Raw genomic sequence first — 25,836 nt, forward strand, 5'->3', positions numbered from 1 at the left:
AAAGCCTAAAAGTCTTTCTTTGGGCAAGCCAGTGTTTAGAGCTCGACAGTCAGACTGCACGCTCTGCGTATCATTTTCTTTGGCTCTGTCTCTGTGAGTATTATCTTCAGCACACCAAAAGCGTGTCTGCGCTCCCCTGGATAGCTCACGCTGAGAGGATAAATGAGGCCTAATAACGTGGCACATCCACGAAGGGAAGTTAAGAACCTCTGCGACTTCAGTGACGATCCCAGTGTCAGGTGGTGGGAGGACAGGATCTTCCTCCTCCCTAATGAAAAACCCTGCCGTTGTGCACCTCTCAAGCTCAGTTCCTGCTTCATCCCTCTGACCCACCAGATGAAAGACAGAGTTGCTGGGATGAAACCAGAGGCTGAAGCGTCCCATATCGTCACCTTCCCAAAATAATTGCACAAGACAGTTTTTCACAAAAGTGATTTTTTTTTTGTGCCTAAATCTACTCCCTTTGATGTTTTGTCTCCTGTTTTTTGTGTTTTTTGAAAAACTTGAAAGAAATGACTCAGGCGATTATTTTAAGAGGGCGACGATATAAAAAAAAGTTATCTCCACGGACAGTTTGTCCAATCAAAGCTGACAACATCAAACGGGGTTCTAATGATGTGAAAATGTAATGACTTGCAAACTCCAGCCCATAGATAATTGTGAAATATCAGTGAAATATTTTCCTCATAGCAAACATTTGACTTTATCGGAATTGCAGCTTTGGATAAGTATTAATAATCGTGATCCTCAATGACTGGGCGTCCAGTATGTTGTTATATAGACAGAGGGGAGTGATTGGAGTCCTGTTGTCTTTTCTTGTTTCAAACCATTGACAAAACACCACCAATAATCCATCTTTTCTTGTTCCACTACATCACGTGTGCAGAAAATAGCAAAGCTGACTTCCAACCAGTAGAGGGCAGCTGCTGTGCATATTTATAACAATAAGTAGAATTCAAATACCAAAATATCAAGATTTGCACCTGAACTTATCAACAACACAAATAAATATCCATTGGTTTTCAGATGCTTTAGGGGTTTAATTGCTCTTTAAGTAACATTTAGGGCTCAAATGAATAAAGGTTTTAATTGGACCTTCAATACTGAGGGGAAAATATCCTATCAGCATTTAGAAAATAGGGCGCAGTATTTATGATTGGTGGTGTGTTCAGTCTTCCCATCAAAGTGAAGAACCTTTTCATGATTCAAATTTAAAAGATGCATTGGATCTTGATTCTGATGTTGCCTGTGCTGCACGGGGGGGTTCCTTTGATGAACCTCAAACCATCAAAAAGTTTCCATCAGCTACATATAAAGGTGTGGTTTTTTTAATCAGCGTTCGTTTAGACTGGACATAACAAAACATAATAGCTGCCATCACATTTGCGACAGTATGAATAAAAATACTGTCATGTCCCCCCGTCCGTTAAGTCTTTTATTGTTTACCTCAGGTTTCATGTCTTGTCTTCCTGTTTTATTTCATTGTCTCACCCCTGTCTCTGTTTCAGGTTCCTGTCTGCCCTGCCCCCTCCCCGTCTGCATGCACCTGATCCCTGATTGTGTTTCCCACACCTGTGGCTCATCACTCCCCATTAACACAGCTTATATTCCCCCTTTGTGTCTCGTCACCAGTTTATTGATGTATAATATTCACACTCCAACACTCCTTTTTCATAGCCACAGCCACAGCCACAGCCACAGCCACAGCCACAGCCACAGCCACAGCCATAGTCACAGCCATAGTCACAGCCATAGTCACAGCCACAGCCATAGTCACAGCCACAGCCATAGTCACAGCCATAGTCACAGCCATAGTCACAGCCATAGTCACAGCCACAGCCATAGTCACAGCCACAGCCATAGTCACAGCCATAGTCACAGCCACAGCCATAGTCATAGTCACAGTCATAGTCATAGTCAGCCATAGTCACAGCCATAGCCACAGTCACAGCCACAGTCATAGTCATAGTCATAGTCAGCCATAGCCACAGACATAGCCACAGCCACAGCCATAGTCACAGCCACAGCCACAGCCATAGCCACAGCCACAGCCACAGCCATAGTCATAGTCATAGTCAGCCATAGCCACAGACATAGCCACAGCCACAGCCATAGCCACAGCCACAGCCACAGCCATAGTCACAGCCACAGCCATAGTCACAGCCACAGCCATAGTCATAGTCATAGTCAGCCATAGCCACAGTCACAGCCACAGTCATAGTCATAGTCAGCCATAGTCACAGCCATAGCCACAGTCACAGCCACAGTCATAGTCATAGTCATAGTCAGCCATAGCCACAGACATAGCCACAGCCACAGTCATAGTCATAGCCACAGTCATAGTCATAGTCATAGTCACAGCCATAGCCACAGTCACAGCCACAGTCATAGTCATAGCCACAGTCATAGTCATAGTCATAGTCACAGCCATAGCCACAGTCACAGCCACAGTCATAGTCATAGTCATAGTCACAGTCACAGCCATAGCCACAGACATAGCCACAGCCACAGTCACAGTCACAGCCACAGTCATAGTCATAGTCAGCCATAGTCACAGTCACAGCCACAGTCATAGTCACAGTCACAGCCACAGTCATAGTCACAGTCACAGCCACAGTCATAGTCATAGTCAGCCATAGTCACAGCCATAGCCACAGTCACAGCCACAGTCACAGCCACAGTCATAGTCATAGTCAGCCATAGTCACAGTCACAGCCACAGACATAGCCACAGCCACAGCCATAGCCACAGCCACAGCCACAGCCATAGCCACAGACACAGCCACAGTCATAGTCATAGCCACAGCCATAGTCATAGTCAGCCATAGTCACAGCCATAGCCACAGTCACAGCCACAGTCATAGTCATAGTCAGCCATAGTCACAGCCATAGCCACAGACATAGCCACAGCCACAGTCACAGTCACAGCCACAGTCATAGTCATAGTCAGCCATAGTCACAGTCACAGCCACAGTCATAGTCACAGTCACAGCCACAGTCATAGTCATAGTCAGCCATAGCCACAGACATAGCCACAGCCACAGTCACAGTCACAGCCACAGTCATAGTCATAGTCAGCCATAGTCACAGCCATAGCCACAGTCACAGCCACAGTCACAGCCACAGTCATAGTCATAGTCAGCCATAGTCACAGTCACAGCCACAGACACAGCCATAGCCACAGACACAGCCACAGTCATAGTCATAGCCACAGTCACAGTCACAGCCACAGTCATAGTCATAGTCAGCCATAGTCACAGCCACAGCCACAGCCACAGCCATAGCCACAGACACAGCCACAGTCATAGTCATAGCCACAGTCATAGTCATAGTCAGCCATAGTCACAGCCATAGCCACAGTCACAGCCACAGTCATAGTCATAGTCAGCCATAGTCACAGCCATAGCCACAGTCACAGCCACAGTCACAGCCACAGTCATAGTCATAGTCAGCCATAGCCACAGTCATAGTCATAGTCAGCCATAGTCACAGCCACAGCTTTGCCACAGCCACAGCCATACATTTAAAGAAATGTATACATGCACTGACTGGTATATGCACTAGAAACACACCAATTATGGAAGGAAACATGGCTACTTACTATCCTCCCTAGAACGAGACAAGTAGAGACCCTTCTCTCCTCTGTGCTGTATTATGGCATTGAGACCTACAGAGACCTACAGAGACCAGCTGCTAGTTAGCTTAGCACAATGACTGGTAGTGGATGGTCAGGTTAGCACACCTCCATCTTGCTCACTCAACTTCCAAAACCTGCAGTTCCTCCTCTGTGTATATTCTAGTTTAAATACATAAGAAATAGTAATCAGGAGTAACACTTCTCATCGTCTCTTATGCTGCCAATACGTCAGAAGACTTTGAAAAGATTTGGAAAAGACTCAGGGAATACTATCGTCTCACCCCTGCTCACATCTAAAGACAAGTTTTTAGAGTTTTTAGTCACAGCCTAGTCTCGCTAAACAATGTCGCTCCCTGCAAGCTCAAACTTAGACCCCTAAAAAGTATGATTAATGATTAAGACCAAGTGCAGTACCCTTGTTTGACGGCTCCCAATTATTTCTACTTTGATTTTTTTTTTGCCATTTCCATCACTGTTGTTACTTAAATCACAATTAAAAATCCTATCTACAACTGTTCAATCCAGTCATACACTTGATGTATAGAGTTTCAGTTTCTCAAAGCTGCAGAGGGAGTTAGCCTTCAAAAAATGAAATCATAATATATAAATCGAAGTTTAATATATAAATGGACAGTAGCAATATGTGCTTCATTTCCTGCTGCAGTCACACAATCAACCTATTTAAGGTGACAGAATCAGACAGACCCAAGAAATGCTATGGAAAATAGCGTCACTACTAATCAGATGAAACTGAAAATGAGAAACACTTTTGCATTTTGCTCGTTTGGCTCTCGGCACGGGCAAATCGGTACGTGGAGGAAGTGTATTACTGAGTTTGAAGTGCTGGAGTCTGTGGGCCACAGATGACAGTCAGAATGACGGACCGACACGATTCTGCTAGGTTTTGAGATGACACACACTGAGCTTTCATGATGACAGACACTAAAGTTCAGGAACTCTGAGATTACAGCACTTTTGAGATGAGAGACAGAGACGACAGAAAGGATCCTGGATGCTGTTCGTCTATGTTCAGCGCGTAGCAGTCTTATCAAAGATGATTAGGGCACAACTATGAATTAATGCCTCTCTGTGTGTCTGTATATCTGCATGCATGTCTGTGATTTGATTAACTGAACGGCTCATCAGATCGCCGACAGATTTTTGCACCCGGAGGGGGTCCAGTGTCTAGTTTAGTGGTCTGGGATCTAAGGATCCTGGGTCTGGGGGTCTGAGGTGTGAGGTGACAGTCAAGATTCTGGATAGTCTTGATGCTGTCTTTGTGTGTGTGTATACATACACCCAAACATACATACATTCATACATACATACGTCATGATGCTGATCATAGCAGTCACAGATTAAAGATGACAGGATAAAAGACATGATGACAGGTAGCTTGAATGAGATCAAAGCCAGAGATTGTCACCGAGGTACCCTGACCCTCCTGGGTCCATCAAACCTTGGGCACTAGTAACGTAAATTTGAGCAGAGCCTGTTTGTTCTCTTGTTCTGGTGTCCAACAGCTCATCTTGTGTGTAAGTCAAGAGGAGTCCGTTATAGAACCAGTGCAAGTACACAACCTCCTAGCGAAACAGGAGGAGCATCAGCAGACTTCTTAATGCCTCTGTGTGTGTGTGTGTGTGTGTGTGTGTGTGTGTGTGTGTGTGTGTGTGTGTGTGTGTGTCCGTCTGCCTGTCTGCGCTCCTCTTCCGCTTCCAAGACAGCCTGTGCTCTACTTAACACCAGACCAGGAGGTATCTCTTCAATGCCTCTTTCCTTTACTGTTGCAGCAAGCATATCATCACCATGGGGGAAAAATTATTTCCATAAGCCTCTTAGTGGTGGCGGGGTCTGCCGTTGGTAGAGGAGGTTCATGTGATGAAGTGTGTGTTTTGCTAGATTTAAGTGTGTTTGCTGTACACACCCTCAGTGCCCGAATGCCTCATCTGCTGTGGGTGAAAATGGAAGCTGTTGATAATGAATTCCTTTTACATAGCTTCAGTTCCAGTCTTCAGGAAACTGTGGTGGTGTTGGGGTTTTGTGTGTGTGTGTGTCTGTGTGTGTGTGTGTGTGTGTGTGTGTGTGTGTGTGTGTGTGTGTGTGTGTGTGTGTGTGTGTCGGGGGGAAATTCATTGTTATGCTTTTTTTAACTATAAAAGATATTAAGTAATTCTTTTGACTTAGCAAATTAGCAGTGACATTTATCAGAACATTTCTGAAAGGAAAAATAATCTACAATGAAAATATCCTCTCAATCATTTGTTAATTTATATTAGAGCCAACCACACCAGTGATGCTGGATCATATTTCTTGTGTTTAAGAAAACAAAAGTTTGTCAGCGTCTCACACCACTGGTACTTATGTGTCAATGAACAGGAGCTGTCCCGTTAATGTTGAATCCCCAAATGTCCAAATGTCTGGTGTCACCATATTCATGACCTCGTGAATTCCGAGAGACCTATTTCATTCTTTTCACACAAGAATGTTTTTAGCGTGTAGCGGAGCCATAATGATAGAGAAGCTTCAGCCACCCTGGTTCAGTTCCTCTGCCCTCCATCACCACACCATCATCACCCCCTCAACCAGTCTGTCATTAAAAGTAAGCAGCTGCCTGCTTAGCTGGCACCTTTCACTTTTCAAGCTGCACTTAATTTACTGCAGGACATTTTAAATCTCCTGTCACTGTGGCACTGAGTCACTGACAAATGCCTGGTTGTAAATGTATCTCATTGACTGGTGCTGACGCGGTTGTATTACAAACTGGATGATAGGGGCTGCCACAGTAATGTGGCCCTCAGGTTTATCCTCAGATGCTGGAGGAAGTGCATTAATGTAGCTCAGATGGCGCCTTATGAAAGTGTGCTGGCAGGCAGAGACGAGGAGATCTCTTTACCTCCCTCTCTCTCTTTCAGGATTGAAGCTATCTGCAACAGAACCAAAGCATATTCCACCATCAATGTGTCAGGGGGAAAGCTATTAGAACAGCTTTACTTTTCTTAAGTATCATGAGAATAAGCACATGATTTAGTGAAATCCCTCCCAGGGCAGCGGAAATCTTTGGGATTTTCCCCCTGAAATGTTGCCTAATAGACGGCTCAGAAGTGTCAGAAACTCTTGTTAGTCTTGAATCTATTTTTTGGCTTTCACTGTCTTTTTTTTTTTTTTTTTTTTAGCTGAAATGGCAAAATGTAAAGTGTGAGTTCATATGAACTTTCCACATAATCAGATGGAAGCTCAGTGCCACAATAACATAGGGCAATCTCGGTGTGGGCTGGTTTTAAATCAGACCACTGAAATGATTTTCAGAAAATCAAAGTGTGTATTTGGTACTTTTAAAAAGGAGCCATATAATCAGAAATAATGTCAAAATCTCCAAGGAGCTGTTCTGATAAACTAAACTGGACTTCTTGCGTGAAGACCTTCACCTGTATCTCATCAGATTTTCCTCCTCAGTCTTACACCGCTGAAGCATCTGCATCACAGTCATTTTAAGTGAAATTTGCCGTAAACTAAAGCGTCGGAGGAATAATTTTGGCTGGCTGGTGACATGAGGAGAAACAAGACCAGGTGAAACGTAGTATCTGGCTTGACGCTTAATCTGAGTGCCAGAATGGGGAGAAATTATTGCACAGATAAATGTTTGGTCCATAGTGTGTGTTCCTGGATATTATATGTTCTTCTGTTTTCTGTCGTGGTTCAGTAGTAATAGTCTATGAAGTGTAGAGAAGCGGCAAAACAGATCACATGGTTGAGCTAGAGATGTTATAGATGCAGTTTTGAGAACAGGACTACATTTAAAACTCATATCACTCACTCATATTTTCAAAGGTTTACTTCTTGAATTAAAGTTGTGTTATAAAACTGTTTCTCCAAGAATCGTGAGCTTTCATTCAAGTTTGAAAGATGAAAAACACACCACTGGCTGCGAAAATAGTTCGTCTCTAATTTAAGATAGCTATGATTAAATAACTTACAATATTAACGTAAGACAATCTTAGGATGAGGTGAGCAAGATCGGAGCTGTGTGGGCATCTCTATGGGCGATGCTCTGGCAAAGCAGCTGAGCAAAGTGAGCATTTCTGCAGCGTACAGTGGTGAGCTGAGCATACTGGTCCGAACCAGAAAGTAGTGGCGGCTGGCTCACTTCCAAATAATTCCCCACCTTGCTACCTACTAGGAGCAACATGTCTCTCCTTCCAACACTGGTAAAAGCTCCTACCTTTCTGCCTTTACTGCTACCTATGCTAAATATCTCAAACAGCTCCACACAGGAAGATGAGTACCGATCACCTTCTGGAGTGAGTACTTAAATCAGTGGTGTTTCAGCTTAAGGAGTCCAACAGAAATAAAAGTCAACGGAAAAGCAAAACATTTGGGTGTGAGTTAAATTGTGAATGAGCAACTCTGCTCCTCTGGTGTTCTGTATCACCCACTGGGGACGCAAGAGAAGACTATGCTGTGGGTGCTGTGAAGGCTCATTGAAAATTTTTCACTCACGTACCCCCCATCACTCACTCACAACCCCCCCCCTCACTCACTCACTCACTCACTCACTCATTCACTCAGTGACAACTGCAGTTATAGGACTTGGTGTCAAGCGAACAATCAGGGCAGCACCAAAGTCATATGCCTCCATCTTCTGAGGGTTGTTCACTGGATAAATCGAGGTCTAACATGTAACTTTTCAACTCTTTCTCTTGTTCTCTTTTTTTCTCCTTGACCTTTCTCATTCCATCATTTATTTATTACTTTCACCAAGTAGGGAAGGCTGTCATTGGCATCTGTTTTGTTTGCCTGTTAGCAGCAAAGCCTGTTAGGCTCAATTTTCCCAAATTTGGTGGAGTGTAGCATGGGCCAGAGAAGAGCACATTCAAATTTTGGAGCAAATTTATTAAACACAGCTTTAAAAAGGGTGTTTTTTGTTGTTGTTGTTGTTTTTATTTTTTGTTTTTTACTGTATGGTCGTACAGGCTCCCGCCTGTGTGGCATTTGCCAGAACTTCTTCAACAGTTGGATAATAGCCTTCTCATTCAGTCCATCTTCAAATGTGGCACCTTGTGACCCCCCCCCCCCCCCAAAAAAAAAAAACACAAAATGGTGATGGTCAAAATGCCAAATCGGAGGCTTCCCAACTATGGAGTCAACAAACTAGTGATTACATCATGGCAGTTCAGTCCAGTTCATTTATACAGTTTTTGGTTCTGACTAAAACGTTGGACCAACAGATATTGCCATCAGAGAGTTGTGCCTCTAGTTCAGCTGAAAATGTGAGGAAGAGCCTTTTAATTTTGGGATAGACAAGAGATGATATGCAGGTATATCAAACCCGACATGTAATCTACTTTACTGCTGCAGGATCAGCTGTAAAACATTGCAACCATTCAGAGAAGGCATGTTCCTTTCACAAGATTAAAAGATGCCAATAATTATTATTTAGTTATTCAAGTAAGTCACTTAGCAACAACCATCAGCATTTTTTTCCTCCTGCATATCGTTGATAGACTCTTGTCAGACGCTGGCACTCTTCCCGGTCCAATCGCCCAGCCCACCACGCTGTGTCCTCTTTCGTTTCCTTTTCACCCTCAGGTCTTTCTGTACCTGTCAGTTTCTTTCTACAGCGTGACTCCTTAATCCACCTGAGTGCATGGAGGACAGTTTTGACATAAGAAGAAAAGATAGACTCCCAAGGAGAGGACCAGTATCTTTAGAGCCGGGGGGGATAACCGGATTACGACAGCCATTTTGTGCTGCTGGCAGTTTTTCTTATTACCCGTTCCAACCCCCCCCCCCCCCCCCCCCCCCTGCAGAGTTGAAATGCTGCCCTTTCTTAGAAGTCACACCAAACACTAACGAGAACATGAAAACACACACTCTTTGGGTTCTTTACGCTAGAACAGCAGCAGCTTTGGAAGGAATGAAAATAAATCTGGCCAAATAATTGGCCCTCATATAATCCATCTCTCAGACTGTTTCCCCATCTCTGCTGCAAACTCTCAAAAACACGACTCCTCCGTGGAAGTAATCACTGTCTCGGTGTGGTGGTGGGAACCTCCGGTGTGCAATGCCTGAACCTACAGCCAAGCAGATAACAGCACAGCCATGAGGAGATGGATCAACTGTCTGACCCCCGCTGCCTCTCACTTTATCCCTCCAACCCGCCTGCTTCAAGGAGAGCCAGCAAGAAAACACTCACTGAAGACATCTTATCGTCACCACCACTGTTGTGCCGTGCACCACTGGATCTTTTATGTCCATTTATTGGGCCTTTGAGGCAGCCCACCATGCCTTTGATTGTGGGTGGTAAATGAAATAAAGGCTTCCTCCCTACTTGGACCCTGATATCTATATTTATCACCGCAACCGAAGTCACGCTATTGTCATGTTTTTTGCAGGTTATTTTGAGACACTTCTTCTCAGGAACACAGGAATATTTCATTATAAAATGATCTTCCTAAGCGTATAGGACGTTCGTAATCCCCTGTTATTACCTATAAGCACCTGCGTGGTCCTTTGGGCAGCTGGAGTATTTATACCATATGTAACTAATATAGCTATTCAGGCGTGTCGCCATCAATGTCATTGCAATAACAGACGAGGTGGCTGAAGCATATATTTGATCTGATACAGTAAAGTAATTAAGAGAACTGTATAAATCAATGGAGTCACCCAGGACCAGCACATTATGGTTGTGATTAATATTGATTCTGCTCGGACGCGGACGGGCTGAGGGGCTGGTGCAACGGTACATAAGGATTACAGGAAAACTGCATGGCATGATGGGAAAGAATTGAAAGAATTTCCAAATGCGCTTACAAAAGCAAAAAAAAAAATCAGGCCTGAATCTTCGAGGTGTGCGGGCGTTTTGGAGCGGTGGCGTCAGGATACATTGCCATTCTGATTTAACAGCAGGGCTGCAGCTAAGACCCATGACTGTGAGGGCACGTCCTGTGCATTTTTGGGAGAAACTGTTGCTAATTAAGATAATAATTAAGAATTGAAACATTTTTATCATAATTCAACTGCTTTGGATGTGGTATTCTTCTATCAGTATTCCCTTTTTTAACCTTTTGATGGTGGTGTTCACAGCCACACATTTTGCAGGTTTAAATTTTCACAATGCTACTGTTGCGTTTTTCATACGCAGTCAAACAAAACTACATATATTCACTGTTTTAAAATCCTAATTGCAATTTCACATTGCTAATTGGCCACGTGCATGTAAACATTTTCTCATGCTGGTTTTGTTGCGGCCAAAAAATGGGACAGAGGGCAGAGGCTGTCCTCATCAAGACGACTGAACCAACTGACCCGAGTTTTGTTTGCAGTTCGCATCTGATTTTGTTAGCCATCTTTTTCACCATTGTTATATATTTTTTTACCTCTTTCTCGTTCATTTTATTAAGTGATATTCATATTTTTTTCTTGTTAGTGCCATTTTCGTGGAAAAATAAAAGCCTTTATTTGAACTTTAAACCTGCATCCTTGCGCCTTGACTGTTCGGCCCACAACATGTCTTGAAGAGCCCTTGCTTCTTGCTGGTAATATTTCATGACTCATCAGTAATAATTTCCTGAAAAGTTTCTTAAAGACAACAATTCATTTTAGCTGTTAGTTTAGGGAAACATTTTGGAATTTGAAAAAAAAACCCAACAAAACAGCTAAGACCAGATGATTAGGTGATGTGGAAATGGAGAAAAAGAAGGAAAGCATTTATTCTGAGGTGGATCAGTCACAGCTGCTGCATCTTGTAACGAGACGATGCGCTTTACTCTTCCAGGAAGACGCGTGCCAGGCTACGGCCTAAACTATGGTGTCAATTTAACATGCGACCATAAATCAAGTTTAAAAACACTCTTGTCCCCAAAGAGGAAGAGGAAGGGAGCCAGTAAGCACCAGTTTACTCCCAGAATTTTCATGTCGGCTGTTTGTATCAGCGATTGCTAACTCCTGAGAGCTTGTGACTGAGGGTTGGCGCTGGAACATAAAATGACAAGGAAGTTTCCCCCTCAGCTGCTGCTGAGGGAGTTAACATTTCCTTCATACTTTTTCCAACACAGTCAGTGATAATACTGTTAACAAGTTAATGTAAACCAGATGAGGAATAAGAACTGAATCCTAGTGACTCTAGAGGAGAAGCTTCTTGTTTCATGTTAATCGTTTTAAAGGACAACACATATTAATCAGCGTTTCTGAAAATATTCTGGCATTAGCCAGCAGGCTATTTTTTAGCGATTGTCATTTGGCAAGATGTTGAAACCAGCAAAAATGACAACAAATTTACATTTCAAAGACATAAAGACAGCATCAGCAGAGCACAAGTTATGCAAAGCAACAGGAAACATCTGAACAATAAAGTAGCAGCAACAAACTCTTGGTTCGGTGTGTCCGAGGAGTTGGGGTTAGCCATGATAGTAAAGATGGTTTGGAGAGTGGGGCGTGAGATGCCAGCTTGTTTATATTTGTACCAATTGGTCCTTTAATGATACTTGTCATAAAAGAAATCACAATGATAAGGATATTTTATTTAGGTTGTAAAATGGTTTATAATTGATAAGCTACTGTAACTTTTAGGGATCTATATAGAGAACAACACGTTTTTGCTGATCTGAGAGATGCTGTTAACCTCTGACCTCGGTATGTATCTTGGATACAGTTCAGGTGTAAATAAGGTTGTGGAGGGGTCGTGGGTAATCTCTACGGCTACATTGGCTGAATTCTAATCTCTGTGTGCAGATTAGTCCACTTCTGGTCTCCTGCCCGCCAGCACTTGTCTTGGCTGAGATTAGGGGAGGCTGTTGGAGAGCAGAAAGGCGCGTGTCTCCCTCAGAAATGTTGTTCACTCACTTTTTGTTGCCGGGATTACAGTTCTCTCTCTCATTCTCATTGGCTTGGCTCGCCGTGACAGTGGTGTGTTGATGAGAGCTTGACATGCCCAGCATCATCCATAACGAGCTTCCAACTTGGGTGAATCCCCTCCGTGCACCCAGGCTGTGTGTAAACGCTCTAATCAATTAGGACGGCGCGCTCTCCGCGATTCTCACCAAAAAAAAAAAAAAAAGACGCGCGGAAAACTTTTACGCACGAGAGGAGCATGATATTTTGGAGAGGTCTCTTACTTTAAAACTGGACCACTGTGTGTTTTAATTCATGTTTTGCCAGTTTTTGAAATGGCAAAACCTTTAGATCACATCAAGAGACCCATGAACGCGTTCATGGTGTGGTCCAGAGGCCAGAGGCGAAAGATGGCACAGGAAAACCCCAAGATGCACAACTCTGAAATCAGCAAGAGACTCGGCGCCGAGTGGAAACTGCTCACCGATTCCGAGAAGCGTCCGTATATCGACGAGGCCAAGAGACTGCGGGCTCAGCACATGAAGGAGCACCCGGACTACAAGTACAGACCCCGACGCAAACCCAAGAGTCTACTCAAGAGGGAGCGTTTCATTTTCCCGCTGCCGTCTTTACTCGGGGAGGCGGCAGAACACTTGAAGGGATTTTCCATGGAGTCTTTTCTCGTCCCCGGGGATAAAGCCTCAGCTCTCCTCGCTCCCGCCTCCTCTTCCTCCTCCTCCTCATCCCTCTCGCTGCTGGAGCCGGCGGGGCAGTTCAGCACCGGAGCTGTCCAGCGGATAGCGGAGATACCGCACCCTCTGGCAGGCGGAACTCTGCCCTACAGCGCGTTTGGGTACCAGACCGGAGGGATTGGGGGTCTGGCTTGTCTCGGACAGCACCCTCCAGCCTCCAGCCCTGGATATGTGGTGCCATGTAACTGCGGCGCCTGGTCTGCAGCCAGTTTACAGCCTCATGTTGCCTATATTCTCTTTCCTGGGGGGGTGACCAAGAGCGGCATGGACACGTACTCTTCTCCTAGCTCAAGCGTGTGACGGGCTTTGACACTCGAAGTTTGCGCATGAAAAGTGGAGCAAATACCCTTCACATATTAACATATAACCATAAAGATATCGCAATATTTTAACACACTCTCCGGTGGTAATATCATAATGTTGCCCCAGAAATCCAAACACTTAAAAATATCATATACATTAGTTTTCCTACCACTCATGAGTGTCAAAAACGCACTAGAATGGATACACATTCCCTGTGGATGCACTACAAAGGAAGGATGTGTATCTGTATGTTACTCTTTTATTTAAAAGAAAGCGCCCGGTGGATTTTTTTTGGGATAAAACTCAAAAGACAGGCAGTCAAACCTTTGATTGTTTACCTGTCGCTCTGTTGTCAGTGAATCAACCTTCTGACCTGCTTATTCATTATGAGGTTCCACTTTGTTAGATATTCTGACATGTGACCCTAGATTCTGAAGTTTATCTCATGACTGTATTGTGATTGGAGTCCTTCTTTGCTATTGAGTGGGTTGTTTTCAAGTGATTTTTTATATCATCAGGTTCCAGAATGTTCAGTGGTTCCTCATCAATCACTGCTGTTGGTCATCGAATCTGGATCAGTACAGGTTGAATTTTGAAATGTCACTGACTATTAATGTGTTATGTCATGTTTATTTTGATAGCTGTCAGTTAATGTCGGTCGTTATCATTAATAAATGAATCTAGGGGAAGTTTGATGTGTTTCTGACTAACCGAGAACATTTGTGTGAACAGGTTCCTGATAAGATCCACGGATTTAACCACAGTTAGACAGGTTTTACATTTAATCCACAGCCAGTCAACAACATAAACTGGCCCGTCATATTCGGTGACTACCTGTTGAGTTTCATGTTGCGTGCATGTGCATGTGTGAGTGTGTGTGTGTGTGTGTGTGTGTGTGAGCGAGCGAGAGAGGGAGAGGGTTGTGATAAGAAACGAATAGAAACTTCTCTCCTCCCCATGTTGACAAAGTGATAAGGGGACAGCTTGAATCATGGGAGTCGTATGAGGTGGTTTTTGTTTCAGTGTTAACGGGAGTGAGTCCTCAGAGCGAGACTGATGTTTGTTTGTTCTGTACCCGTAGGATGGAGAACTCTGGATCAGTTGCCAGAAGACACACAGCACAGTTGTCTTCTTTTGTTAGGTATGACAAAATCGCCACAGGTGTCTGAGGTGGTTTTGGCTGAGGAGGTCGTTTCGTAACCAGACGGTTGCTGGTTTGATCCTGATGCCTTTGCCGCCAGTGTCAGTGCTTTAAGTTAGACAAGCGTCACAAAAATTAGGTCCATTATCAACAAAGACAACATAACAATGCCAGTATCCACCAGGGAATCAGAGAGTTCTTGTTTGACACCTTGGGCAGAGCTTTGTAGAATAACGTTAAGTCCAGATGCTGGTGAGATTTTGACTCCAAATTATTTGTTGTTTGAGGTCCAGTTGAACTTAAATTGGACCGAAACACTGGAACATTTAAAGGAAACATCTTTCAGGCCTTAAAATCTCCCCGTGTCATGTAAGTTACTTCTAAGGTCAATGATTTGAAATAAGTCCAGAATCAAATGGCAACATTCTAAAACCTCTTGAACACATCATAGCAGTGCACTTGGAGAGATCTGACATGGTGAATCGGAGACTTCATGCAACTACTTGCAACTCTTCTCCTCTCAGTTCTAAAACTGGTTTGTTGCGGGTCATCGGTCTGAACTGGACCTTAGAGGAGAAATCTCTCGTTGTAATTGATTGACACTTCATCATCAATGATGCTGTAGTGACATTTCTGTCTATAGAATAGCATGGTTTGCGAGTTTTGGTGACACAAATGTCTGCGTTGGTTCCATCGGTCAGCATTTTAAGACGCAGGTGATTCAGCTTCCTTAACAGTTAGTTCTCATGTAGGTGCGCCTATCACCAACTGTGTCCACAAGGCAGCCCCACCCATGTCGCTGTATCACACCAGGTGAAACCTCCGCCCAATGCCACCATCGCTAGATTTTACCTGCGCTCTACCCCGCACCTGCTTCCTTCATCTATTTAACACACACTTCCTCCCAGGTTTATTTCCGAACCTCTGACAGAGACACCACCATGGCGCCCTCGGTTCTACAGAATGGTGGATTCATATTGGGTGTGTTGGGTGCAGCAGCTCTCATTGCGGCTACTGCCATGAACAACTGGAGCGTCAAAGACAGACAGGGAGAAGTTGTGACGGCGGTTTACAACTACAAGGGCCTGTGGCAGAACTGTGAGACCGCATCCTCCGGACTCACAGAGTGTCGGCCCATCTACGGCCTCCTGGGCTTCTCAGGTAGGACGAGACTCTCGTGACTTCACCGGTTCTTGACATCGAAATTAGTTTCAGTTTTCGGAGTCAAAAAGATTAAACGCATCCGAACTATGCCAAGTATTCGTCTCCTTCAGGGTCAAGGCCTCTAAATGCATACAAACTTTCTCGTATTATAGTAGTAGTGGGGTAGGAAGTTCACATTAAGTTGAACACCAAAATATATACACTACTTTTATAGCTACATTCAAAAATGAAGGAGGCCAGACTGATGAGGTGGTTGTTGGGGAGATGAGCCCCTTTTGTAATTGTAGTCGTCCGTCTTAAATCCCAAAGTGTACATAAATGTTGGACTATGAATAATCCGTGTTCAAATTTACAAAATTATTCCCACAATTTGAAATTGTTGCACAGTGTGTTGACTTTTAGACAAGTCTGCAGTGGCAAAACCAAGAATCTGAAAGAAACAAAAACCAGATCAAATTTTGAAGGGGAACCTCCCGTGATGGAAGATGTCAGTGATTAATCTGATTGTTACACAAAAGGAAGCTGAGAAGTAGTGCTGCGTCTTTTGTGTCGTAAATAATCATTTTTGTGTTTAGGTTAATTCGATTTTGAGGTACTCTAACTCTCAGTTTCTGCCGCCCTCACACAGACTCACTCTCTCCTTCTCGTGTCAAGCCCACTGCTATCAGTATTTGCATTTGCCCCGTTGCATTCTGGTCATTATAATGGACACTCCAGGCCTGGACTTGGTCAACAAAGCTATCACAAAGAGAACAAACAACAAGCAAAGGACAGGTTCCTCCTGCACATCTAGCTTGGGAGAACTTAAGTCACACATGCACTGTATCCTCTTTCGCAGATGGAGGCAAAAATTAAGGCTATTTGTAACAGAACTGAGTGCGAATAAAACTCACTTGTTTGACATTTGTCCCCAAAAGGTAGAACAGGAAGTAGTTCTGGCAATGAGGGACTGATGTGTGTGTTTCCTGTCCACTAGGGTCTTTCCAGGCGGTGCGGGCCCTGATGATAGTAGGGATCGTGTTGAGCGTGCTCGGGGCAGTGATATCAATCTTCTCCCTGACGTGCCTCACAATGAGCAGCATGGAGGACACAACCAAGGCCAAGATGAGCCTCACTGCTGGCATCATGTTCATCATCGCTGGTCGGTCCTCGGATAAACATGGAAATGTTTGCAAACAAGTGCTGTTTTTATTGTTTTGTTAACTTCAGTGTGTGTGCGTGTGTTTCATTCCAGGTGTGTGTGGCATCGCAGGAGCTTCTATCTATGCCAATCAGATCGTGACCTCCTTCAGGATGTCTGCCTACTCCAACTATGGAGGGGGAATGATGGGAGGAGGGATGGGGATGGAAGGAGGGATGGGAGGAGGGATGGGAGGAGGGATGGGAGGAGTACCAACGTAGGATGCTGAGTTTATTTTAGTAAATTCAATGAGACATACACACTGGCAACAAACCCAGCTGTGCTGAACTAGATCCTGTGTTTCCAGATACACTTTCGGGCCGGCACTGTTCGTGGCCTGGATAGGAGGGGGTGTCCTGCTGATTGGTGGCGTTCTGAAATCTCTGGCTTTCAAGGGAATGGTGAAAAACGAGAAACCTCAGTGAGTCGTCGCTCACGTCTTTGTGAAGCAACTTAAGTCGAATGTCCTGATCTGCTTTGACCTTCACATCCTGTGTTGTCTTTTACTTCCAGTTACCCCGGAGTTGTTTACAAACCTCAGTCCCGCACCAAGACTGACCTGGATGATCATCACCAAGAGGATGGGAAGAGAGTCCAGAATTATGTGTAGTGTTACTTTGTGCTTATAAAGGTTTTTTTTAACTTTCTACATGCAGTTTTTGTAGGACAATCGACTTGCCTCATGTATGCACATTCCAAACAACTTCCATATATATACTGTATATTCACGACCCTAATAATTGATGTCACTGCAAATAACAACAGTCGTAACGTGTGGTAAAATATTTCAGAGGTTACAGGACATGTAGAGTTGAATCTGTCAATTGTTTTTTTTTTTAATTGAGTTCTGTGAAAAATTTTGGAAATAAAGATTTTTGAAACATGTCAAGAGGCTCTCCAATAAGCCACAAATAAAAAGATGAAATACAGTATATATTTCATCAAAGATACATTCATATTGTAACGCACTGTATTAAAACTGCCCCGCCAAAAGCTGTTTGGTTTCCTCCTCCCCCGTAAGCCGATAACAGGGCCAGGCAACATATCAATGTTTATTGAACATCATGGGCAGGACTGTGGTCGTTTTTATTAATAGACAATTTTGTTGTCCAAATCAGAACTGCAAAAGCAAGATTTCAGAGATCAGTTATCATCGTCCAATAATCCCCCTATTATTTTCATGCTTTATCGATGATTTAATCAGCCTAGAAAATATCAAGAAAATTTGAAAGATGCCAATGATAATTTCCTTGAACCCACTGATGTTCCTACCTGTTGACCATCCAACCGTTTAAAACCCAAAGACTCATTTTCTGTTAAGAGATGACCGACGGGGGAAAATTCTGAAATTTAACAGTCTGGACCCAGCAAACATTTGTCAAATTTTGAAGAAAATGTTTGTTTTCCCTCTCAAATATTGATAGAGGTCAATCCTAGAGATGGTGGTGCGTTTGAAAATGGTTGGCTACAGTAACAGTTTTAATGACTGAGTGTTTTTTTCAAGTTCTTATGATTCCTTAAGGCCGAGTTTCCATCATAAGCTGCAATACCATTCCACACCACCAGATGTCAGCAGTGTTACCAGGTTGGTTTTAGCCTAGTTCACATAAATCAAATCATCTCTACCTGAGCAGGAAAAACATTCCCTTATCATGCCGAAAGACACTTTTGACAGAAATCATGTTCTTTATTCATTGTTGCATATTTAAATCTCCTCACTTGCTCAAAAATAAACATCCCAAACAAATCTGGTTGCTTCTTCAAAGCAGACGACAGAGGAGGACACAGGTGCACATCAGAGCTCACATCCCGACACCGGTTTACTGTGAGTTCTTCACTAACGTGTTCCTCTGCAGAGGCGTCTGGTTTCAGAGAGCAACTACGACTCATTCACCCATTTCAATCCCTTCTTTCACAATGTTGAGCAATATAAAAAAATAATTATACAAGACTTTCAAGGCAAACAGACAGACGAGGGACAAAACAGGTCACCGCTAACGACCTAAATCTAAAGAAACCGCTGAGCCATTTTGTGTGTGCTGCCCTGTCAGGCTCTGATCAGGTCCCGTTGTACCCTTGCGATAAATTCATGACTGTCAAATACAAAAAAACAACCTTTTCATTACATGTCTCAAGGCCGAGTTGTGTACAAATTGGAAAATACCTAAAGAGCCATTTCACCTCAATTAAAAATATATAAATTTCCTCATTGTAGTGTCCAGTCATGCAGATAGTTTGTCTGTCAAATCCTAAATATACTTGATGAATGGGATTATGATTCTACATCCTTTGGTGCTATGGAGTTTTCAGTGGGAGCAATCTCAAGAGTTCAAAGTGGATTCAATGAAAACCGTTGGTCACGTAAGATCAAGTTATGTGTTGAATTTCATTTTTTTAATGCTGTGAGCTCTCAAACAAGACTCCCCAAGCAGCAGCTAGAGATCTCACAGCCTCTGTGCACAGCAGAAACTACCTGGATGACTTGGTAACACAAGAAATAATGAGAAAACAATTTTGTCTTGGAGTGAACTGTCCCTTTAACTAAAGACTAAAAAAACAACAACAAAAAAACCCCTTTGATTCTTCTGTCTATATCCGATCTAATTTCTCACTCAAGAACTCCTCCACGCTGTCTGTGTTCCACTTGAGGATGCTGAGTTCCTCAGCAATGTTCCCGTTATCGTCCAAAAGCTTTAGCACAGGATCGGAGCCTCGCACGTACTGGAGTGTGTGGGAGGGGGTGAGCGAAGGGAGAATGAAAGCAAGAGAGAGGACGGAGTGTGTGAGTAGCCTCAATACACAAAGGAGAAATACACGTAGAAATGTCATTCCATCTCATCTTATCCTGACGAATCTTTCTGATGACATTTGACTTACCTTGATCTGAAGACCTCTGAACATTTTTGGCTTGTCGCTCCTGACAAAAGCTGCAGGGATGAAACACCAGTGAGACAAATGTTGGTTCTCCATCAGTCAATCAGCTGTTCTATTTTCAGAATGAGGACTGTAATTAGTGACAACTGCAAAACCTCCTGAGAATGTGGCGTTAACGGCGGAGGAGACAGTTGAGCACACACCGCGGCTGTAACTGGAATCAACAAAAGACAACATATGGCGGAGACCTCCATTAGGAGAAGAGCTGCTGCAGCTCCGTCCACGTAACCCGACACTCCATTAAACAGAGCAGGATGGGAGGTCCGCTCCTAAAACAGAGGCTGGAACACTTCAGAAGCTTATTTGAAAAGAGGCCCTGAGGTGATTCACACCACCTACTACCACCTACCAAGCTCCAAGAGATCTGGAGGACGGTTCCTCACACTCATCAAAAGAAGGACCCCCCCCCCACCCCATTTGGATTTAGACATTAATGTTAGATGGTAGTACATTAAGTTTGTTTGTGATTTAACCATGATTATTTCACAGTTCTTCATTTTGACGCCAGGAAATTACAAGCAAATGAGACTTCTGGTTTACAGTATCAGTCTATTCCTAACTTTGAAAACAACTTGGAAGAAAAAAAATTAAGCTTTTTCCGAGCTTTGAAATCGCTGTGTGATCATATCTGACTGTCTCATGTCATCGCTGAGGGGGACAGACCTTGGACTTGGGGGAACCTCCCCAATTTTCATCCACACACCTCCAGGATGGCTCCAGGGTAGAGCTGCACACAGAAACACATTCAATACTGCGATCAAGAGAAGACCCCAAACCCCAGCACACACACCCACACTTTGCACACACATTTCGGGAGAGAGCTCCATGGGTGGGTCACAGCTAATTTGGCTGCATGGCACAGTGACAAACTCTGCAGAGCGTATAAAGCTAGGACCCCTCCCCCTTACTATCGTCACATCTTTTTGTGAACTAACCAGTATTTCATGTTGCCATGGGAGGCAGATCTTAGACTCGTAGGGATAATAAAGCAAAGAGCATCTACCTGAGCATCTCAATGCGTGTAGCATTAGGAATATTGATTACCAAGTGAGTGCACCAGTGGTTTTAACAGAATAAAAGATGAATTTAACAGTAAACCCCCCCCCCCCCCCCCCCCCCAAAGCAACCACTTATCACTATCGTTACTACTCGACCAGGAAGGTTTATGTTGTCCACAGCCTGGACACTGAAATCATTAAACTTAACTGATGACAGTCCATTTTAAACTAAGCCACTCAAGGGAATATCACATACTAGCGTCACGTATGTCCTGATCAAATAGTGAACTGTCAAACTAGAATCTGTGCTCACAGACTTCATAAAATGAGCATCATTCTGCAAGAAAGGCAGCAGGATGCGTTTCATTCTCTCAATGTGATCCCCAATTCTTGGACCGAAACTAACTTGTCAGCAGCTCCAGCCCTGTGCCCAGTGGTTCATCCTACTAACCAGGAACACGCTCACTGATGTCGGTTGCTGGTTAACAGGCAGCACCGACACCGAACCCTAACCCGTTGTTATTGGGTTTATTTGTGGCCTTTTAAGAAGAATGTGGAATACTGCTGACTCATCCATCAAGACCTCAAAGCCTCCGTCACCATCACTGGCCTCAAAGTGCCAGTAGAAACAGATACTCACAGGAGGTTCTGCCTGCGTTTCTCTATAATGGCACCCAAGGGTAAATGGGTCCTGCCATGTGCGGGTGTTATCAGTGGGAACCAAAATATCCTCCTTATGACTCAACTAAGCCATGCAATCAAGCATTTCTTTGAAGGAAAGTAGAGGATGAAAAGAGATTCTTGATCCTTGCTGTCTTGAGCTTGGCGATACTGTCGTCTCAACTGACCTAGAGTGACGCTGCTCCTCTTTAAATTACATTTTCTCCTGAATGGTCAAGAGGAAGATGAGTAATCATTCCTGCAAGTGTTTGTCTCAAACAGAGTTATCATCAAGAGGAGAAATGAGGTGTGCACAACACTTTAGTGGGGTGCTGTTGTTTGGATATCACACACACACACACACACACACACACAGCCTCTGGGCTTTGCATAATCAAAGAAAATGACATTGTTTCTCTGCCATTACATGACTGGGTGGTTATCATCAGCGCACAGCGAGACTCTATTTGAGTCGGCTGTGATCGCTGGAGCAGAGAGCTCACAGTAGCACCTCCTCGTCGGGTAAAGAGAGGTTGTTCCTGTGCTTTTTCCAACTCCTTGGGGGAAGTCAAGTTGGGGTTATGAAGCTCCAGCTCAAAACATCGAAGCGGAAGATTGAGAAACAGAGCGAGTGACAGTTTGTGGGTGGCAGCTCAGATTTAATGTGCAGCCATCAACAGTGACAGGAATGCTAATATTGGGTTGTTTTTGTTAGCTGTCAAACAGTTAAGGGATGTAAAGAACGGCAGCATTACTAAAGTACGACCTGCTATGAAGAAGTCTGTCAATTCGAAGCCACTGGTAACTATAAAGATCAAATTCAGGTTGCAGTCAAGAAAAGACTTCTACATTCCATTGTATAATTTTTAAGGGATTCGCCTTCTTCACGGGCGAATTTCCTCTATGCTCACTGAATCTCTTTGCAGTGTGGCAATGACTTGCTTTCTACTTGTAGTCTGAGCTGCAGTATGTTGTTACTTTTACCTTGCGCCCTTCCATCTGGGCCTCCTGCTGGCAGCACTCCCGGCAGTCGGGCTGGAGCTTGGTGAGGCTGAACTCCCCAAGTAGGTCGCAGGAGCTGCACAGCAGGTTGCTGGAGAAGCCCAGCTCCCTGCACGCCTCTGACGACAGCTCGGCACCGTATGCCGACAGCTGGAGAGGAAGGAGGAAATGAAAGGGACATGGTGAGACAAAAAGACAAAAGTTGTTTTTTTTCCAAAGAAGTGCTAACTCTGGTTTCAAAGGAAGAGAAATCATACACTTTAAAAACATCAGAAATGGAAAACTGATATTGCAGATAAGTGTGGAGCACTTATGTGACACAGGACTAGGAAGGACACAAAAACCATATTTTCTCTGTAAAACAGACCAGTATTATGGCATTTGGAGCGTTATTCCAGACTGTACAGAACTGCAATATCTAAAATACACATTTTTTCTTTAAATATGAAACTTAACCCCAACTTGCTATTTTACTATTAATTATAGCACAGTTCTATAGACAAGTTTTTAATATTTGAAAAGTATTTGTGGATGAACCTGTTCATTTACAGAATCCTGTGTTCATTCTCATACTAAAGGAAATTGTAAAGTAAATGTGGTAATTTCACAACCTGATTAAATGTATAGCTGTAGGTAACCGAGACCAGGTGCTTGGTGTTGCCAGCTTCCTTTAAATGCAGTACACGAGAAATAAGTGTACATTTAAACAAGCTGCCGTCAATGAAATGAAACGGCAAATTGTTGTGTTCTGCTTGTACCTTCCACACAAGCTTTGCTCTCTATGCGGCTGGCTGAGGGGTCCCCTTGTTTGCACATTTCTGCTCGAGTTTAAAAAAGGAAACACTGCCAAATCCCGAGTAGTCAGCGGGGAGCCGCTTTGATCAAGGGGATCTATATATTCAACCCCGGAAATTCTGGTTTACTTCTCTCTTTTCCCCCTCAGAACACATGCCGTCGACACATCAGCTGGCCTCAGGCTATAAACCAGGAGAGTCAAGTAAGAGACTACGACAGAGCTGCAACCGACCACCGGGGCTCTTAGTTTTGTGAGGATAAGCCACGTCATTTTAAAGCTCCGGCTTTACCAGGATGTGATTTATAAAACTGAACGTAACGTTGGACAGCTGACAGCTCCTCCCAAATGTTGTTAACAATAACACAACCTTACAAGTAACGATTATTAGTATTCAAATTCATATATTCTAAACTCACCGTTTGTAAAAGCGAAAGTAGCCACAGGAGATATACCTCTCCCGACATTTTGAAGCTGCTTTGTTAGCAAGAACCCTAAGGACCCCTTGTTTTACGAAAGGGCTGACCCTCTTGGGCCTGATCGAAAAACTCCCTAAAATGTTTTTAGCCGAATAAAAAAGAAATCAACCTCACTGGTTATATATTACACGTACACAATACTTTTTACATAATTCACATAAACGTGTAAACTAATACGTCGACTCACGTTTCATTGAGATTCTAACATTTGGCATTCAAAAAGGTCGCCTCGTCCCTCCTTCTTGTTTTTCATGTTGGTTAAAAGAGAAACAGCGACCTCTATTGTCCAAGTTTGATTATATTTGTCCAATCTGGTGTGAACAGACAGTAGGAGACGTCGAATAGAACGCCTCGGCAGTCTGATGGATTGTTGGTACATCCAATGGTCTGAGTGTTAAAATCAGCGTGTCCCTACAACGCTGCTGTGGAGCTCACTGGATGGGACGGGATGTGCTACATGGGGGACGCAAGCGACAGCTAACATTACACCTCAGAGGGAACAAACCCGCGTCCTGGAGTAGTCTCCGGAGCTCTACTGCGCTAAAGTAACAGGAACTGAGTTAATGAGTCAACCTAGCCGAGCATGAATACTATCTATTTGAGGTAACCATAGTATTTGAACAGTGGTAGAAAGAGGGCCATGCACTGACACGCAGCCGCTTTGTGAGCACCGTCGACGCCGTGAGTGTGTTTCCAGTGTTTCCTCCTCTGGGCATGGACTGACCAACTGCCTCTGTGGATGATTTGATGGGGCTGCTCAGAGTCATGATGCCGCCGAAGTTGCAGCTGCTGGCGCTGCTGGCGTTCGCAGTGGCCATGTTCTTCCTGGAGAACCAGATTCAGAAACTGGAGGAGTCTCGCGGAAAGCTGGGTGAGTTGAAAGGGCTGCAGCCCGTCCCAGTACTCCAGGAACACCGCGAGGCCGTCAGTGGAGTCTCCCCCTCCTCTGCTCTCGGGTCATTGTAGATGTGTGCAGCCCCAGTTGTTGTGCTGTCGGGTCAATAGGAGGTGTTGGGATGGTCCTCGGGCATGTTGCAGGATGTGGGAGCTCTCCTGCTCGGGTGATTCTGAGGCTGCTTACAAATTTAATGGGCATTTTGACTAAATTCGTGCGATACTGTGTGATATTGAGGAGGCAGCTGAACGTGTGTCGCCATGATATTGATAATCTTTTGTTAAATTAATCCGAATTATTTTCTTAATTCCGCGCAATGCCAGAATATATTTGGAAATACCACTCAGTTTTCTAAAGCTGATGCCTTCAGCGTGTTGTATTCATGTTTTGATATATTTAGTATGTTCAATTTATTATGCAAGGCCAAATATGAACATTTGCAATCAGAGAATGTTCAGCTTGAAATGATCATGTTGACGTTTTAATCAATTACCATTTTAATTTTGTGTCATTTGCCTGATGGACTAATCCTTTTAGCTTTCATATGCATGAAAATGTAATGGGGAATCTAATACAGAATATCACGTAAAGCTGGTTTTTTGCATGTGAGGTGGGATGGTCAGTAAAGAAAAAAACATGGAAGTGCAGAATGAAGTGAAAGAAAAGGTATTTTTGTTCAGATTCTGCATAATATTCTGCACACATGGGGACGCCACCCTGCTGCACATGCTTTAATTCAGGCTCATTTCTTGCTCCCATCAGGGGCCCAGTCCCAATAAAGATCTGGGACATTGCAGGATTATCTCTCTGGTGCCTGCACTGTGGGGATTTTTAAGGAGCAGCAGAGCGGTGTAGGCACCCCAAGGGTGCAGCAGGCGCACCTCAGGGGTTCACATACCACCCTTTGTATCATTTGATGAGAGTTGGAGCCTGGAGGGAGACCAGGAAAGTGCCCATCAACAAAGGCAGAAGATATTTTGAAGTTTATGGCAGGAGGAGCACGGGCTCATCTCTTCTCATTAACAGCAGCTGCATGTCATGTAGTTTAGACAGTTTCTATTACAGTC

At 43.9% G+C, this 25,836-nt stretch overlaps 4 protein-coding genes across 4 annotated transcripts in view; 3 read left to right on the plus strand and 1 right to left on the minus strand.

Annotated features, from left to right (window-relative positions):
- The first annotated feature begins 12,594 nt into the window (after window positions 1-12,594).
- On the plus strand, window positions 12,595-14,156 carry LOC147261300 (transcription factor Sox-14-like). The gene has a single exon (XM_086204893.1). It carries the CDS (start codon window positions 12,804-12,806, stop codon window positions 13,518-13,520), a length of 717 nt encoding a protein of 238 aa, XP_086061019.1. The 5' UTR covers window positions 12,595-12,803; the 3' UTR covers window positions 13,521-14,156.
- A 1,449-nt stretch (window positions 14,157-15,605) lies between these two features.
- On the plus strand, window positions 15,606-17,848 carry cldn18 (claudin 18). Its single transcript, XM_086203269.1, has 5 exons — window positions 15,606-15,825; window positions 16,805-16,969; window positions 17,063-17,225; window positions 17,316-17,429; window positions 17,522-17,848. Exons 1-5 carry the CDS (start codon window positions 15,606-15,608, stop codon window positions 17,616-17,618), a joined length of 759 nt encoding a protein of 252 aa, XP_086059395.1. The 3' UTR covers window positions 17,619-17,848.
- Window positions 17,849-18,655: 807 nt separating this feature from the next.
- selenof (selenoprotein F) lies at window positions 18,656-23,966 on the minus strand. The gene is made up of 5 exons (XM_086203270.1): window positions 23,815-23,966; window positions 22,585-22,752; window positions 20,606-20,669; window positions 19,886-19,935; window positions 18,656-19,729 (listed from the first exon to the last, which is right to left on the minus strand). Exons 1-5 carry the CDS (start codon window positions 23,860-23,862, stop codon window positions 19,598-19,600), a joined length of 462 nt encoding a protein of 153 aa, XP_086059396.1. The 5' UTR covers window positions 23,863-23,966; the 3' UTR covers window positions 18,656-19,597.
- A 202-nt stretch (window positions 23,967-24,168) lies between these two features.
- Window positions 24,169-25,836, plus strand: part of hs2st1a (heparan sulfate 2-O-sulfotransferase 1a) — a 28,364-nt gene continuing 26,696 nt past the window's right edge. The window contains exon 1 of the mRNA XM_086203268.1: window positions 24,169-24,745. Coding sequence (XP_086059394.1) covers window positions 24,622-24,745 — 124 coding nt within the window. The 5' untranslated portion in view covers window positions 24,169-24,621. The remainder of the gene's footprint in view (window positions 24,746-25,836) is intronic.

The sequence above is a fragment of the Aulostomus chinensis genome, chromosome 5 (genome assembly GCF_037954235.1).
Source record: "Aulostomus chinensis isolate RoL2024-O1b breed Wild chromosome 5, RoL_Achi_v1.0, whole genome shotgun sequence".
NCBI lineage: Eukaryota > Metazoa > Chordata > Actinopteri > Syngnathiformes > Aulostomidae > Aulostomus > Aulostomus chinensis.

Coding starts and splice junctions, on each gene's coding strand:
- LOC147261300 (XM_086204893.1), top strand. CDS start 12,804: ATGGCAAAACCTTTAGATCACATCAAGAGACCCATGAACGCGTTCATG.
- cldn18 (XM_086203269.1), top strand. CDS start 15,606: ATGGCGCCCTCGGTTCTACAGAATGGTGGATTCATATTGGGTGTGTTG. Junction 17,226..17,315: donor GGGATGGGAGGAGTACCAAC/GTAGGATGCTGA, acceptor CTGTGTTTCCAG/ATACACTTTCGGGCCGGCAC. Junction 17,430..17,521: donor GTGAAAAACGAGAAACCTCA/GTGAGTCGTCGC, acceptor TTTTACTTCCAG/TTACCCCGGAGTTGTTTACA.